Source organism: Chrysemys picta, chromosome 2 (genome assembly GCF_011386835.1).
Source record: "Chrysemys picta bellii isolate R12L10 chromosome 2, ASM1138683v2, whole genome shotgun sequence".
Classification (NCBI taxonomy): domain Eukaryota; kingdom Metazoa; phylum Chordata; order Testudines; family Emydidae; genus Chrysemys; species Chrysemys picta.
This window is the reverse complement of record NC_088792.1, coordinates 192,858,330-192,874,824: the sequence shown is the minus strand read 5'-3', so window position 1 is coordinate 192,874,824 and position 16,495 is coordinate 192,858,330. Positions and strand designations below refer to the sequence as shown.

The 16,495-nt window shown below is 38.4% G+C and overlaps 1 protein-coding gene across 2 annotated transcripts; it reads left to right on the top strand.

Moving 5' to 3' along the window:
* The first annotated feature begins 5,648 nt into the window (after positions 1–5,648).
* On the top strand, positions 5,649–14,601 carry TIMM21 (translocase of inner mitochondrial membrane 21). 2 transcript variants are annotated; one of them, XM_005281465.5, is made up of 6 exons: positions 5,649–6,245; positions 9,002–9,064; positions 9,165–9,262; positions 10,495–10,568; positions 13,284–13,389; positions 13,490–14,601. In XM_005281465.5, the coding sequence occupies exons 1-6, from the start codon at positions 5,951–5,953 to the stop codon at positions 13,580–13,582; spliced, it is 729 nt and encodes a 242-aa protein (XP_005281522.1). In that variant the 5' UTR covers positions 5,649–5,950; the 3' UTR covers positions 13,583–14,601. The 2 variants fall into 2 exon arrangements, with proteins under 2 accessions (XP_005281522.1, XP_065441237.1); XM_065585165.1 differs by lacking the exon at positions 9,002–9,064 and having other exon boundaries at positions 5,813–6,245.
* Positions 14,602–16,495: the final 1,894 nt, after the last annotated feature.

Here is a 16,495-nt window from a genome sequence, read left to right as displayed (position 1 = left end):
CTGGTGGAGTGGGGACAATCAATGGGACACAATCATTCTGGGGTACAAAATATATCAGAAGGACAGAACAGGTTGTGGGGAGGGATTGGCACTATGTGTAAAAGAAAATGTAGAATGAAATGAAGTAAAAATCTTAAATGAATCCACATGTTCCATAGAATCTCTATGGATAATAATTCCATGCTCTAATAAGAATATAACAGTAGGGATCTATAATCGACCACCTGACCAGGACAGTGATGGTGACGATGAAATGCTAAAGGAGATTAGAGAAGCTATCAAAATAAAGAACTCGATAAGAGTGGGGGATTTCAATTATCCCCATATTGACTGGGTACATTTCACCTCAGGACTAAATGCAGAGACAAAATTTCTTGATATTTTAAATGACTGCTTCTTGGAGCAGCTGGTACAGGAACCCACAAGGGGAGAGGCAATTCTCGATTTAGTCCTGAGTGGTGATCCCAGCAATTACAGACCGGTAAATCTAACGTCAGTGTGACGTGCAGTCTATATGGTTTTATAAAAATATGATAATAAGTGAATATAATGTAACTGGAATATGCTTCATGCAAAAGGTCTCTTGTAAGGTATCATTGCAAAACTTATAATCTACTAAGTGTGATCATCCTATTTGTATAAATGTATCACTCTTGTATCTAAAACTAGAAATATAAAATATAACTCTGAGGGCCTATTGTAATTATGCAAAGTGTTGGCCATTAATGGTGGTTTGGAATCTTGATGACTCCAATTAACCAGGACCATTGTCTGCAGATGGCTGTGTTTTACCTGTGAGTCTTCCTGTATATGTGTGTGCTGGAAACTGGGTAATGAAGTCTTGCAGTGACATGTGATCATGTCACCTGAACTGGAATCCATCTTTAGCCTGGTGCTTTTCCAGTGAGGGGAGGTGGAAACCCAGAGGGACAAAGGGTTCCTGCCTTATGCAAAAGATATATAAAGGGGTGGAACAGAACAAAGAGAGGAGAGGAGCCATCATGAAGAATCACCTAACTACCACCTGAGCTGGAACAAGAGCTGTACCGGGGAAAGAATTGTGCCCAGGCCTGGAAGGTGTCCAGTCTGAGAAAAAAAAACTTATCATCTCTGAGGATGAGATTACCTGTATTCAGTTTGATTAGACATAGATGTGCGCATTTTATTTTATTTTGCTTGGTGACTTACTTTGTTCTGTTACTACTTGGAACCACTTAAATCCTACTTTCTGTATTTAATAAAATCACTTTTTACTTATTAATTAACTCAGAGTATGTATTAATACCTGGAGGAGCAAACAACTGTGCATATCTCTCAGTGTTATAGAGGGCGAACAATTTATGAGTTTACCCTGCATAAGCTTTATACAGGGTAAAATGGATTTATTTGGGTTTAGACCCCATTGGGAGATGGGCATCTGAGTGCTAAAGACAAGCACACTTCTGTGAGCTGTTTTCAGGTAAACCTGCAGCTTTGGGGCAAGTAATTCAGACCCTGGGTCTGTGTTGGAACAGACGGGAGTGCCTGGCTCAGCAAAACAGGGTGCTGGAGTCCTGAGTTGGCAGGGAAAGCAGGGATAGAGGTAGTCTTGGCATATCGGGTGGCAGCTCCCAAGAGGGTTTCTGTGATCCAACCCATCACAGTCAGTATCAGGCAAATTAGTTGAAACAATAGTAAAGAATAAAATTGTCAGACACATAGAAGAACATAAATTGTTGGGCAAAAGTCAACATGGTTTCTGTAAAGGGAAATCATGTCTTACTAAACTATTAGAGTTCTTTGAAGGGGTCAGCAAACATTTGAACAAGGGGGATCCAGTGGACATAGTGTACTTAGATTTCCAGAAAGCCTTTGACAAGGTCCCTCACCAAAGGCTCTTATGTAAATTAATTTGTCATGGGATAAGAGGGAAGATCCTTTCATGGATTGAGAACTGGTTAAAAGACAGGGAACAAAGGGTAGGAATAAATGGTAGATTTTCAGAATGGAGAGGGGTAACTAGTGGTGTTCCCCAAGGATCAGTCCTAGGACCAATCCTATTCATAAATGATCTGGAGAAAGGGGTAAACAGTGAAGTGGCAAAGTTTGCAGATGATACTAAACTGCTCAAGATAGTTAAGACCAAAGCGATTGTGAAGAACTTCAAAAAGATCTCACAAAACTAAGTGATTGGGCAACAAAATGGCAAATGAAATTTAATGTGGATAAATATAAAGTAATGCACATTGGAAAAAATAACCCCAACTATACATACAATATGATGGGGGCTAATTTAGCTACAACTAATCAGGAAAGAGATCTTGGAGTCATTATGGATAGTTTTTTGAAGACGTCCACGGAGTGTGCAGTGGCAGTCAAAAAAGCAAACAGGATGTTAGGAATCATTTAAAAAGGGATAGAGAATAAGATGGAGAATATCTTATTGCCATTATATAAATCCATGGTAAACCCACATCTTGAATACTGCATACAGATGTGGTCTCCTCATCTCAAAAAAGATATACTGGCATTAGAAAAAGTTCAGAAAAGGGCAACTGAAATGATTAGGGGTTTGGAACAGGTCCCATATGAGGAGAGATTAAAGAGGCTAGGACTTTTCAGCTTGGACAAGAGGAGACTAAGGGGGATATGATAAAGGTATATAAAATCATGAGTGGTGTGGAGAAAGTGAATAAGGAAAAGTTATTTACTTGTTCCCATAATATAAGAACTAGGAGCCACCAAATGAAATTAATGGGCAGCAGGTTTAAAACAAATAAAAGGAAGTTCTTCTTTACACAGCGCACAGTCAACCTGTGGAACTCCTTGCCTGAGGAGGTTGTGAAGGCTAGGACTATAACAGGGTTTAAAAGAGAACTAGATAAATTCATGGAGGTTAAGTCCGTTAATGGCTATTAGCCAGGATGGGTAAGGAATGGTGTCCCTAGCCTCTGTTTGTCAGAGGGTGGAGATGGATGGCAGGAGAGAGATCACTTGATCATTACCTGTTAGGTTCACTCCCTCTGGGGCACCTGGCATTGGCCACTGTCGGTAGACAGGATACTGGGCTGGATGGACCTTTGGTCTAACCCAGTATGGCCGTTCTTGTGTTCTTATGTTCTTAAACTTCTCCTTCAGAGAAACCCCCAAAGAAGTGCCCTTTTTGAAACTGGTCATTTGTTCTGATGAGAGTAAAACCAAGAAAGATTGTTTTTCCCAGGCTCTTTAGGAGGCATAGAGCCCAATGCTATTGAGAATGGCCACCTGAGGACAACCGATGGCTTCAGGCTCATTGAGAACAATGGGAGATGGCAGTCGTTTTGAAAGAGGGCAGCTCTGGTTGGAATTCTCTGTAGCGGAAGTTTATTGTCCAGCCTCTGCTGAAGGAGAAACTTGCAGTTATCAAGACTAATTGGAAAAAAATTATCAGTCCTTTAAAACCCACCAAAAGAGGCCTATGCACAAGATTTCTGTGAATTTAAACTATGTGGGGAGCTTGAAGCGTCTGTGTATTGTTATTGAGCTAATTTGGGACAAAAAATCAGTTTGATACATACTAAATTTTTAAAAGACCCAACTTGTTATTAATTTGAACTCCTAAACTAATTAATGGGTTTACTTGTAAATTCTCAGAAAATTTAACCTATTTTCAAAGAGTAATTGTGTAAAAGAGTAGTGTATGATGTTTATACATTACAAAAGAGTTGAATCTCAGCTTTAAGTGCAAAACTTCTAAACTACGGAGCTGCAATTGGTACTTCCATAATAACCTTGCTGGGGACTGTGGTTTTGTGACCACTTCACCAAAGTATTTTTATTATTGGTTTTGGTGATCTTTATAACTTATTTATACAGCAACCTAAAGTGTGCTAGGTAAATGATATAGACTGGACCAAAGAAAACCATTACATATGTAACAGAGGAGGGAACCTATGGAGTTGTATACATAAATAAATAGGAATTTCAGGGTAACCATGGCTAATCTTCAGACAGGCTCTACTACAGCCACCAGCAAGGAGTAAATTCAGTGTGAGGTTATATGGCAGAAGTAGAGGAAGTGTTAAGGATAATAGGTTGGTATAGTCTTTGCACTCACCCACTAGAAGGAGACATAATTATAAGCCAATATATTATTATGTAAGGTGAAATGTAGTTCTTATCGCTACATCTAACTAGAGATAGACTCACTGAAAGCCCGGAATCCAAATGTAGAGATGTCCCCTCATCACTATATTGAAGTAAACCAAAACTCAGCATCTGAACACCCTCTGGCAGGGTACCTGCTTCACCTCGTCCCTGGGTAGGGGGAAGGTCCTTTAGCCGTGCGTGGGCTTGTGCACGCCCACTTCCTGGAACCCAACAGGACTGCTCTCTTATGTCCGTCAAGACTGACTTTTTCACAACCCCCAAATTTTGGAGAAGTTTGGATTCAAATTTTGCGCCAAAAGTCCACTTCTAATTATATATTACATGGGACTTCCAACTGAGTTTAACAGCAAGGCTGTAAATGCTTTGAAAATGTAAAGCACTACAGAGATGGTAAGTATTAATAGTTATTAAGCACTGGATTTAAACTCCAATGAAAGTTTTATGTAGATAGGGCCTAAAGAAAATATTAAAATACATCTAATATTACAAAGAATTTATAAACAATGAACCACCATCTCAATAGTCCATTGATGTAGGTTAGGACATAAAGAACTGCAACTCTGTTTATGGAATGGGATATCATAGATTCTTAAAAGTGTTTTAAAGTAAAATTCTGTTATTGTTGTTGTTATCAATATTATAGCTTCCATGGTAGAGGCAGCAGAGTCTAAAGTTGTGATTGAATTCCAACTGTCATTATAACTCCTGCTTTTTCATTGCTCAGAACTTCCTTAAACAAATTCCTTTGGGGTGGGAATTTTCCTAGAAAGTTTGAGTAAAATCTTTACAGCTGTTGTTGAGTGGTGGCTTTCTACAATTATTTACTGAGTTGAATTAATAAGTATGAATACAATTGTATATGAGTTTTATGTACATGCTGACCACAAAGGAATTATTAAACTGAGGAAAAATAATAAATAGAATTTGAACCATATGGGCAGAGTTACATCTATGCTGACCCAGTTGCTGGATCAGGGCCTTTTAAAATAGATTTTGCATCCATCAGTTTCCATAACAAAAACTATAGCCTTATATCCTGCAAAGACAATGAGACTAAACGTGTGCCTAAATCTTCGTGGGATTGAGGCCTTAATGAGATTAATTTTATTCACCCTGGAAAAGGAAGAAATACTTCCAAATTTGTATTTTTACCACTTTATTTGAACAAAAAAACCCCCAGACAGTTTGCATTACTGCAAAGTCATAATTTCCTAAGGATAAGATGATCGGAAACCTTAAAAATAAAATCAAAAGAGAAGAAACACTACAAAACACACACTATTTTTCATTCACAAGTTAAAGGAGGTCAAAAAACTCCAGCCTCCCCTACCACTTCGTTATGTGCTATCTGTACCAGAACCAGTGGATTGAAATTACTGTAGTTTCGTGTCGGGTGTAATTTGATCTCAGCATCTGGGGGTGGCGCTTTGCATTGTGGTAGTTGTAGTCATTTTTCCTTTAAGCGACTATTAACTGTTGACGCGAAGAGAATTTCTGTGAACTACAGTTCCCAAGGCTTCGTAGTATTTTTTTCCAGGGACCTTTGCAAACGCAATGGCGAGGAAGTTGCAAATGTCAGCGAGCAAAGGGTAATGTAGGTTTCTCAAAGTAAATCAACAAGGTAAAAGCAAAACTCAAAGTCAGAGATTGCTCTAATTCTATTTCATTATAAGGGCTGCACCTTTCGTGCACACACTATGCATGTGTTGCTTAGGTGCAGACTACAGTAGGATAGATCTATGCAGTAATCAAGGGACGCTTTAGTTCATCTAATCTAGATCTTAGTTTGTTGGTAACATATTAAGACTTGTTTTCCCTCATCATGTTTTCTGCTTCGTTTATGCGAGTTATTCAATGCAGCGAGAAGTTACAAGGCTCGCCAGGAAAGTGGTTACTTGCACCCCATGGGAAGATGTTTCTAAGGACTTGGCGGTGTTTTAGGTGGGGGCAGGAATTTGCCCACAGAGAATCTGTGTTGCGCCCTCGTATGATTTTCCAAGTTGCTAAACAAAATATCTGGACCCAGGAGGGGTCCCTGAGAGCTGGGAATAAAAGCAAACAAGTGTCTGTGCAAAGAAGTCAAAAAGGAGGAGCACCCGTGTCGGCTGCTCAGAAAGGTAAGTGGGCCTATGGCCAGTCTTAATTAGGAGCAACATGCATTGTTTTTAGAGGCTGTTGCTGCAGGAACTAGCTGCAGCCTTGCAATTGAGATTTTAGACACCCAGAACTGAGGAATTAAAAATTGTGGTTCCCACAGCTGCAACTTGTTCCCTGTACACATTGCATTATTTTGCATGACTTCAAACAATGTTAACTTTTAACTTGTATGTGTATATTACACACACAGAGGGTAAAATTTTGCTTGGGGTCCCACTTACAGCTCTTCTTGACTTTATTGGGAATGGTATCTGTATATATGAGGGAAGAATCTGATGCATCAAGTGTTTGAGGATGTGGGAGGACTCTGAATACATGTCTACATTAGAGAAAAAATAAAGTCCATGTGTTGCTAATTCAAGTTCAACTTTAATGATGTTATTAGCAATAGGGACTTTGTTTTTTGGAAAACTTTCCTGTTGTAAATGCTTGACAAACTGGACAATACTGCTCCAGTTGTGCAAATTTAGGCTTGTATTTTGTATGCAATCACACACTTTCTAATGCATACTAAACCGCTGAGTGGCAGGCCTCTTATATTTAGACTAATTGGAGTAAGCCTAATATATTTTGTAGGATCATCTTAAGTAATACACGATGCCTCTCCATCTATCCCCCTTGTGTAAGTTTACCACTACATTCCCATTCCCATTCCCTTGCCTTTTGCCTGCCTGCAGTCAGCTTTTGGTATCCCCATGGAACAGGAAGCCAGGAGATGAAGTAAAAGTACATTTTCCAAGCAGAGAGTCCACACGAAGACTCTCAGGGTTAAACCTCTGCTTCTACAAACTCTTCTAAAATCATTTTCTTCCTCCAACGCACACATCAAATTTTCTTATTGATATCATAACAAAATATTTTTTCTTTTAGTTTGGGTGGGAAGGAAGGGTTTTGTATCTAATAATTTCCACATCTATGTATTGGATTGATATTTGATATCAGTTTCATCAATCCCTATCTAATATGGAAATTGTAACTCACTTTTGTGGATTTCTTCCATATGGCCACAACAATGGTCTTAGATTGAACATCATCCATCAGTTCAAATGGAAAAAAACTGAATGGAATATAGAGGTGACTCAAACTCTTAGACAATGAATTCCAATTCAGTGATATTAGTGCCCATATAAATTCTATGTCCATGTGATTTCCTGAAGATTAAGACTGGCTGGGTTTAATGACCTAAGAGAGCAGTTTCCAAACATGGTCCATTTGCTGGTTGCCAGCAGAGTTGGCTGATCACATGGTACTGGCTCCTTCTTTACAACTGGTACATCTTAAAAATAGTGAACGCTTTCCTAATAGTGCATTTCCATGTACATAATTAATATATTGTAGTTGCCACCGACGTTGTCATTTGATCACCAGTGGAAGGGGAGGCAGTCCATGTTGTTCCAAATGGGAAGGAAGATGGCCCATAAGAGACTTTGATGTAGTCCATGTTTGGAGATCCCAAGTTTGAGGTGTCTCAACTAGGTATTAAGCCCCAGGAACTGCCTTGGGAATTCATGATTCTTTGCTTAAACCTTCAATAGAATAAATAAATACAATGCTAAACAATGTAATTTTATTTCTCTGAGGCCAAGGAGGTTCCACTTTCATTGATAGACATAAGTGAATATCAGAATGTAATGTCTTAATTGATCTTGAATGCTTTGAGTGTCTGTCAAGCAGTTACAATATGTAGCTTTTGTTACAGTAAGCCAATTTAGTTCCCTAAAGGCTCTAGCAGTTTTTTCTGTTTAGTTCCACTGCTAGTGAAATAAAAATGAAATACTTTGCTTAGTGGTAGAGTAGGACGAGAGGGCTTTTCTTGGAATTATAGTAGTTTAGTTATCTTCTAACATTATTATTATTATTTATTATGGTTGTAATTATGTAATGTATGACAGTTCCATCATATGACCTCTAGTTCCTCCCATTCATTCCTTTGAGCAAGAAGTGATTGTTACACAGCTTCAGAAAGTGAAAGGGCTTTTCTTTGGATAAAACCTTCTCAGCTGATAAGGCGGCTGTGGAAAGTGGGAGGAAAAGAGGTTATTAAACTTTCCTCACTAATTTGGATTTTGCTAAAAAGCACAATTTATAATCCACACAAATTGGTGATCTCTTCCCACTTCTCAAGAAAGATTTTATAGCAGAGGTTGTAATAAGGTCTCATAATAACCTCTTACTCTTGTACATGCTGAAATATTATAAATAAATTACAATTGACTAAAAAAAGTATATGCTTTTGTGGCATCCTTGCTTTTTATTGTTCACGTACTTGGTAATTCCTCATTCACAGTCTTTGTCAGTAATGTTGACTCTTTCCCCCATACTTTTGTTAAAAATTTGCTATAAATGAATGTTATATTGTAACTTGAATACTTTGCAGCTGAAATGTATTACTAAAACTTAAAAGAAAATGACTTTGTATTTCAACATGAGAGCAATAGCACAGGTTGTTCTGGGTTTAAACTAGTTGAAAGGTTTAATAAAAAATTCTGCTGGAACTGACAAAAACTTTTCATGGTCTCTTTATTTTACTAGTATGACAGAAGGAATGGACTAAAAGCTGACTTTTTCCCCCCTTATCAATATGAGACCTACTTACCAAAATGCTAATTGAATCTTAGACTGGCACATAGAAGAGAAGAAAATTATTTATATGATACACTTATGCTAATCTTATTAACTGACATTGTAACTACTATATTTTTTCTCTCTATTACAGTGAAAGAAGCTGGAAGGGATTTTACCTACTTAATAGTGGTGCTCATTGGGATTGGTGTTACAGGTTATATAAAAAGCTGTATGCCCTATAAATATTCTTTATTTATTGTTCATCAGATTAGATTAGTTCTCATTTTATTTGCTTTTGTTTCCCTCTATTTCAGGTGGTTTGTTCTATGTGATTTTTACAGAACTATTCTCTTCCTCCAGTCCCAGTAAGATTTATGGCGATGCCTTGGAGAAATGCAGATCTCACCCAGAGGTTGTTTTTCAAACCTAAATTACAGTTTCACAGTTGAACCAAAGGATTTCTTATTAATTGCTGTCTTTCAGATCTTCCATTCAAAGAGCATGTACCATTAAGCTCCAAAGAAAATTCCAGTGGACTCAGTCACACACATAATTCCACTCAATATAGTGGGAATTGGTGCCCACTAAAATACACCATGTAGTTTCTGACTGCTTTCTTCACCAAATGATATACTCTTCTTATTTATAGTGTGGTACTGCACAAGAGTCTCATTAAGATCAGAACACCATTGTGCTAGGTGCTATACAAATCTGCAGGAAGACATGGCCCCCCTCACCCAAAAAACTTAGTGTAATTTGAAACAAAGTGACTTTAACAAATAGTAGAAGGGAGGGAAGGATGAAGTTAACAGTAATAAGACCATGCAGTTGTGTAGGTTAGCTAGATATAAATAAAAATAAACTCAGAGCTAAACGTTAAAAATCACATTTTCAGATAAAGCCATAAATGTGTGTAATAGCCTTCCAGACAAGATTACTAAAGTGTCAGTGGGATTCATCTAGAAATATCAAAAATATTAGAAAGATAAAAATAGAGATCTATACTTTGGAACTAGGCTTATAAAAATGATAACCTCATTCTGGTGCCATACTGCAAAATCATGCTTCCTCTCTGATCTGACTAAACTAAGTTTGAAAACCTGGCTGATTTTTTTGCTGTGCTTTGGAACCAGATTTATAGAAATGACAAAACCTTTTGTTTCTAGTTTTTAATAAAAGGAATCATTGCTATTTTATTAGATTATTAGATTACTTTTTAAACTACAACTTTGAAATATCCGAGACAATGTCTCTGATGAGATGGGAGTGCATTTTGCTTTTTCTTTCTTTATATAGTAAACTTGGGAAGACTAAAGTCAATAATATACATACAGTACACGTAAAAGTTAGAATTCTGTCAGCTAAGATAGAGGCTCATAATGCAGATCTTTATAGGATTTTAAGGATAATTGAATAATCTAGTTTATAAAGAAATCCATTGAAATATAGAAATACTATTTGATATGAATCTGCTGCTGTCTTCTAGTTTGTTTCCTAAATTCTTGGGTTGTCACTGTCATAGTATACTAGAAACATCTAGTGAAACGAAAATTATTTCAGATGAGGAGGTGGGATGACACTGGAGTATCTGTTTGAATGTGACCCTTTAGACATGCTATACCTCATCTCTATTCTTTTTCTTAGGTAATAGGTGTTTTTGGTGAACCCATTAAAGGTTATGGTGAGCCAACGCGACGAGGAAGACGACAGCTTGTCAGGTACTTGTTTGCATTTGTTCTGTACAAACACCTATTTCTGCAAAGACGCTTTGGGCCAAGGTTACATCTAGACTAACTTAGCTGCATAGGATATATTTGATCTGTCATTTATAAAAGGAACTGAGCAATCTCTTTTGCAGGGCTACTTACATGGCACAGGTAGCAAGTGTTTGCTAGGGTTAAAGAACATTTGAGAACAATTTTAGGTGGAAGATTTTTTCCAAGTTCATCTTTCTCAGGGCACAGAATTTGAGTTATTAGGGTTGCAAACAGAGTGCCAATATCTTTCATCTTCTATTTATAGTTATGCTGATCATTTAACCCGCAGAATTATTTGTATAAATTGTAAAGTATTATGCGGGGGGAGGGGGGGAGTCTGTTTTGTTTAAAGAGTAGCTAGACTCTGTTTCCTGAACTGCCACCTAGAAGAGCATTTTATTTTTAAAGGAAGAGAAAAGTCTGGAAAGGCTCTTTAAAAAAAAAAAAAAAAAAAAAAAAAAAAGTCAGTCAAGGACAGGTTTATTTTCCTTGTCCTAAATGTAAAGATGCACGAAGGTCCTCTGTCCCAATTGGTCTAATTCCTTCTCTTGTAAGACTGGCAGGAAACTAAAGAAACACCTTAGTGGTAGAATACTAAATCGAACATGCTTTGTAAAAGCTTTAATACTGGGGGTTGGGACCCTCAGGGAGTCATGAGGTTACTACATGGTGGGTCACAAGCTGTCAGCCCCCACCCCAGACCCCACTTTGCATCCAGCATTTATAATGGTGTTAAATATATTTAAAAGTGTTTTTAATTTATAAGGGGGGTCGCACTCAGTGGCTTGCTGTGTGAAAGGGGTCACCTGTACAAAAGTTTGAGAATCACTGCTTTATTATGATACAGCAGAATGTCTGTTTATATCCAACACTGACCACTTTTCAGTCATATAGTTCCTTACATTTGATGCTATGCATATACTATACACTAATCATTTTGATCTCACACAACACCTTTGAAATGGATGTAGTCCTCTGAAAGTGTGAGAATCTATTACATTCCCACTTCTTTCTTATTTGTCATATTCACTTGATCTAGCTCTTCTTAAATTAAATTAGAAGCACTTTGGGAGCATGGACTTCTTATGGCTTAGTACAGTGCCCAACACGATTAGATCTCAATCCCCACTCGGGCCTTTGGGCTTCAGTTTACCAAAATGGATTTAGTGTGAGGCAGATTGATGGGCCTGCATAGAAAAACTGAACCCCAAAATTGAGATTTTTTTTTTTTAAAGGAAAATAATTTTTCTCCCAGTTAAAGATTGGGGTTTTTTTTTACCAGATTGTGTGTCAAAAATGCTGCTCACAGTTGAGCTGCTGAATACTAAAATGTAAAAGGGAAGTTTTAAGCATCTATCCATAAAAACAGGAACTGTCCCTTCTCAGGCCATAGCTGAATGAAGAGGTAATTGGTTCCGTCTGACGAAGTGGGTATTCACCCACGAAAGCTTATGCTCCAATACAGCTGTTAGTCTTAAAGGTGCCACAGGAGACTCTGTTGCTTTTTACAGATCCAGACTAACACGGCTACTTGGTTCCTATGATTTCAGTTCCAACTTTTTGCTAGCTGTGCATTTTTTAAAGTTATTTTTGAGTCAGGACTTTTGAGGAAGGTTGCAATCAAGTCTGTGGCCTGATCCATGATCTCACGTGTCTCAGAATACCTATGGGCCTGCTCACTGGGTATATGTTTGGTTCTCTGGATTTTCTGAACCCAAAGTTACCAGAATGGGGAGCTCCTTCACTAGCATAAAGGTAATTAATTAGATCCCACTGGGAGATGCTAGTGACCTCAAGAGAAGTAGTTCCAAGCAGGAGGAACTAGCTATGTAGTGCAACCATGCCTGATAATGTTTTGACTTACTCCACGCTCCTGGTTGGCTGTTGAGTAGTAAGAGTCCAGCAAAATGAAACTTTTAAGATTTGACATCTACAAGCAAGTAATCTTTAGTCAGCCACCAAGTCTATCAAAGTTAAATTTCAGATCCAATAAAACCACTGACTTTTGTGGTTTTTTTTGTTTTTGTTGTATTTTGTTTTGTTTTTCTTTTCCAACCATGTACCGGCTTCCTGAAGCTGAATAAAACCACAGTCAACAACCATTATACATAAGCATTAATTTTTGTTTTCCAATCTTTAATAGTAGAGTAACATATCTACTTCAGCATTCTTGCTCTTGATTTTAACTCCCAACGGACGACTGATATTGAATGCACATGTGTATGGCTAGAATCCACAGAATTTATCTGAAAATGGGGCCTACACAGTATATCTAAAATGGTCCTAGGTTAAACAACTTTCCTGTCTAAAAGATCATGCCAGTGTCTCTTGAAAGCACTGGAATACATCCCCTCCCAACATAGCTAAGCAACTTTTCTAGGTGAGAGTGTTAACTCAAATCCAATTCATTAAAATAGCAAGAAGGCCACACAGTTTTTTAAAAAGTGCAGTCTGGCACCTTTTCCTTAAACTGTCTTATGTCTAACAAGTGAGAGTTAAGACCTTCTGTCTATTCAATTACAATCTGGCATTGAGATGTAGGTAAGATCATACATTGAGACAAAATTGCTGTCCGTACAGATGTTTCACTTCACATAATAGTGCCTGCAATGTACATTGTTTCTCAAACTGCAATACACAGAATGTGTAACAGGTTTCCTTGTTCCTTTTTCTTAGTCACTTTGAGTATGTAAAAAATGGATTGAAATACATGCGCTTGAAGTTCTACATTGAGGGCTCAGAACGGGGAAAGCAAGGGACAGTCCACGTGGAAGTGAAAGAGGTAAAATTGTCTCAATTAGTTATACAGTCAACAAGCATCACCTGACGCTTAAACTATTAAAGGGGAAAAAATAACACTTGCATGTTTTTCCTTATTACAGAATCCTGAAAGCAGAAGATATGAGTACCGTTACATATTTGTGGACATTGAGGCCTACCCTAGAAGAACCATTGTAATTGAAGATAATAGATAGTAACTTGGTTCTTTCACTGAGACAGTTCTTGAAGAGTGCTGAATGATGCACAGTCAGTGTACAAATGAATGCCGAGTGATGCAGCATACATCTACAATTTCACAACCTTACTCCCTTACTTACATCCGTGGAATCTCATTGAAGGTACTGGGGTTGCACAGGTGTAACTGGGGCCAGTAGAGAGTTGGAAGTATAATAGGATTTGAAGTGAACCAAATTTTAAAATAGTGTCCTCCTTTATCACAAAAAGGCATGAGATAGGAAAGAATAGTTATACAATGAATTTAATACTGGATAGTATTTCTACACAGAACCCCTAATATTGTCTTCCAACACTTCAAAGTTATTTTTCTTTTGTTTATATTTCACAACAGCACTTCAATAAAGAATGACATACAAAATGTAGAAAAATAAATGTTCATTTATGTGCAGCCACTGTGTTTGATAGTGAGATAAAATGAGAAGATATCAGCAATGCAAGGAGACTTTATTGCAGATGCAGCTATAAATATGCATCACAGTATTGCGTGGCCCGACAAGATGAATTAGGATGAAAGGCAATAAAATTTAGCAGCTTCTAAGAAGTCTCAATAGAATGAGGGAGGTACAAACTTCTGAGCTAGTCAGACATATAGGACCTGGTCCTGGCACTAACCTAGCAGAGAGGACTTGATCGTAGTACTCAGTACTGTGGGGATTTTGGACTGCAAAGCAGTCCCTATATAACTATGGGGAGTAGTTGTATGGCAAAACTTCATATTGTGGCCACTGTCTATTAGATGGAAAACAATGCCACTTTGGTACCGGGTATCTCCTTGATCATCAGGCGCTTTAGAGACCAGGCCAAAATGACTAGTAACAAACCTTCAGAGCTGCAGGTCTTCATGCTTTAGTTGTGGTGCCTTAGTTCTGAATCACTTTCCCCTATTTGATGAGGCAAATCTCTCTGCTCTTCAGAGGAGGCTTAAGGGACTCTTGTTGTTTAAATGACCAATAAAAAAGCCAAATTGATTCCTCCACCCTTTGCTTCACTTCTGTACAATGCTCTGTGCCACAGCATGTGTTACAGGCTAAGGAAGAAGGTTTGTTTTTTTAAATGGGAGCCTGTGTATGATGGGGGCACAAACCCCACAAAGGTGAGGGTTAAGGAGCTGCTCTGGCCACAGGAAGTCACACCCCTTTACCTCTGCTGGGCCTGATCCTAATGAAGGGAAGAGTTCAAAAAGGAGCAGCTCAGTCTAGACTGACTGAACAGGAGAGCAGTTTGGTGCTGCAGCCTCCAGCGGAGAAGCCACCGGGGCTCCAAGCAACCAGGCCCAGGCCTCACAGTCAAGCTGCTGCAAGCCTTTCAACAGTGGAGGCCAAGGGTGACACGTTTCTGCAGATAAGGGAAGATGCTTTGGAGCATGACCTGAAAAGACAGTGAGGGGAACCCCAAGACAGACCTGTCGCACAGATGGACAAACAGAATCGGGTAGGAAGTGACGCAGGGAACAGGCATAAGGGCATCCACCCTTACGCCATGTATCTGGCCCATTGTTAGGAAGGATCCTGGGTTGGAACCTGATGCAGCAGGATGGGCTCAGGTTCCCCTACCCCCCACCATCGGCTCTCTCCCTTGGGCGACACCGCCACTGGCTCTAGCTGCTAAGCCAGGCAGCCAAAACTCTTGCCATTGGATGACGTTATCACTGGCTCTAACCACTCGGCAAAGTGGCCACAGACTCTCGCCGTTGGGCAGCAGTCTGGAGTATTGTCCCCACAACACTAAGTATATTGGAGGTTTGTATAAAATTCATATTAAATTTTTTCAGGTTGATTTTACTAGTTGAAGGAGCATATACCATCCCATAATTAGAAACACACTGAAGGTAACTAAGAGAAAGTATAAATGTTATATCCACATCATACTACAGAGTTCAAACCAAGTGCACAAAAGGGAATAGGGCAGTTTGTGCATGTAAACAGTACCATGAGCTGACTAGGTTGATGGTCCCTTGGGAAAACATAGGGAGATAATTCCAATGAAACAACTTACTGCCCCAAATATACTCCATAAATGCCAGTTTGTTGAATTCTAGTGCTAGAAAACTGGCGTCCATTTTGTCCAGTTTAAAAAATTTATTACCAAAGCATCATTTAAAAACTAGAACATAAAGCTATGCTCCCAGGGATTCCATACTTTTGCAAAGGAAGCCAAGGGGTGTGCATGACTAAAAAATCATGAAGTAACAGCTTTAAAGATAAATTTCAGGTTTCAAAGTAGCAGCCGTGTTAGTCTGTATCCGCAAAAAGAACAGGAGTACTTGTGGCACCTTAGAGACTAACAAATTTATTAGAGCATAAGCTTTCGTGGACTAAAGAAGTGGGCTGTAGTCCACGAAAGCTTATGCTCTAATAAATTTGTTAGTCTCTAAGGTGCCACGAGTACTCCTGTTCTTTTTTAAAGATAAAGTCCAAAATAGTTTAATAAAAAAAAAAAAAATCAGACTTTACTAAGCGGTGTGCTATTTTCTTAAGATTTATTTTAACAAATTAAAAGTTAAATCAATGGTTATACCTCAACCCCTAATGTTCTGTTTTTTTCCTACAGAAGTTGTATATATTCCTTTTGGCATGACAATACAGGTTGAAAGTCTCAAGAAAAATAAAGAGAAAGCGATACTGAACAAATATATTGACTGATGTGGCTATTTTTATAAAGTCCACAGCTCACAGAAAGGGAGGATTTAATAGTCATGATATATAAACTCCACAGCAAAACAAAACCTCAGGCAGGTCTGTTACCCTGGGTTCTCTCAATCCAAAGCTCTTGGTAACTTTTACTCTGTGTGAGGTGGTGTCAGGAAATAAATCAGGGGAGACGTGGCTGTCCGATAGATGGCTGGCACAAACAGGACAACACAAGAGTGC

Bases quoted from the DNA above. Each gene is read 5' to 3' on its own strand.
- TIMM21 (XM_005281465.5), top strand. From the start codon at position 5,951: ATGTTTTCTGCTTCGTTTATGCGAGTTATTCAATGCAGCGAGAAGTTA. The intron at 6,246-9,001 runs GTAAGTGGGCCT...TCTCTATTACAG, and splicing joins CGTGTCGGCTGCTCAGAAAG to TGAAAGAAGCTGGAAGGGAT. The intron at 9,263-10,494 runs GTTGTTTTTCAA...TCTTTTTCTTAG, and splicing joins AATGCAGATCTCACCCAGAG to GTAATAGGTGTTTTTGGTGA.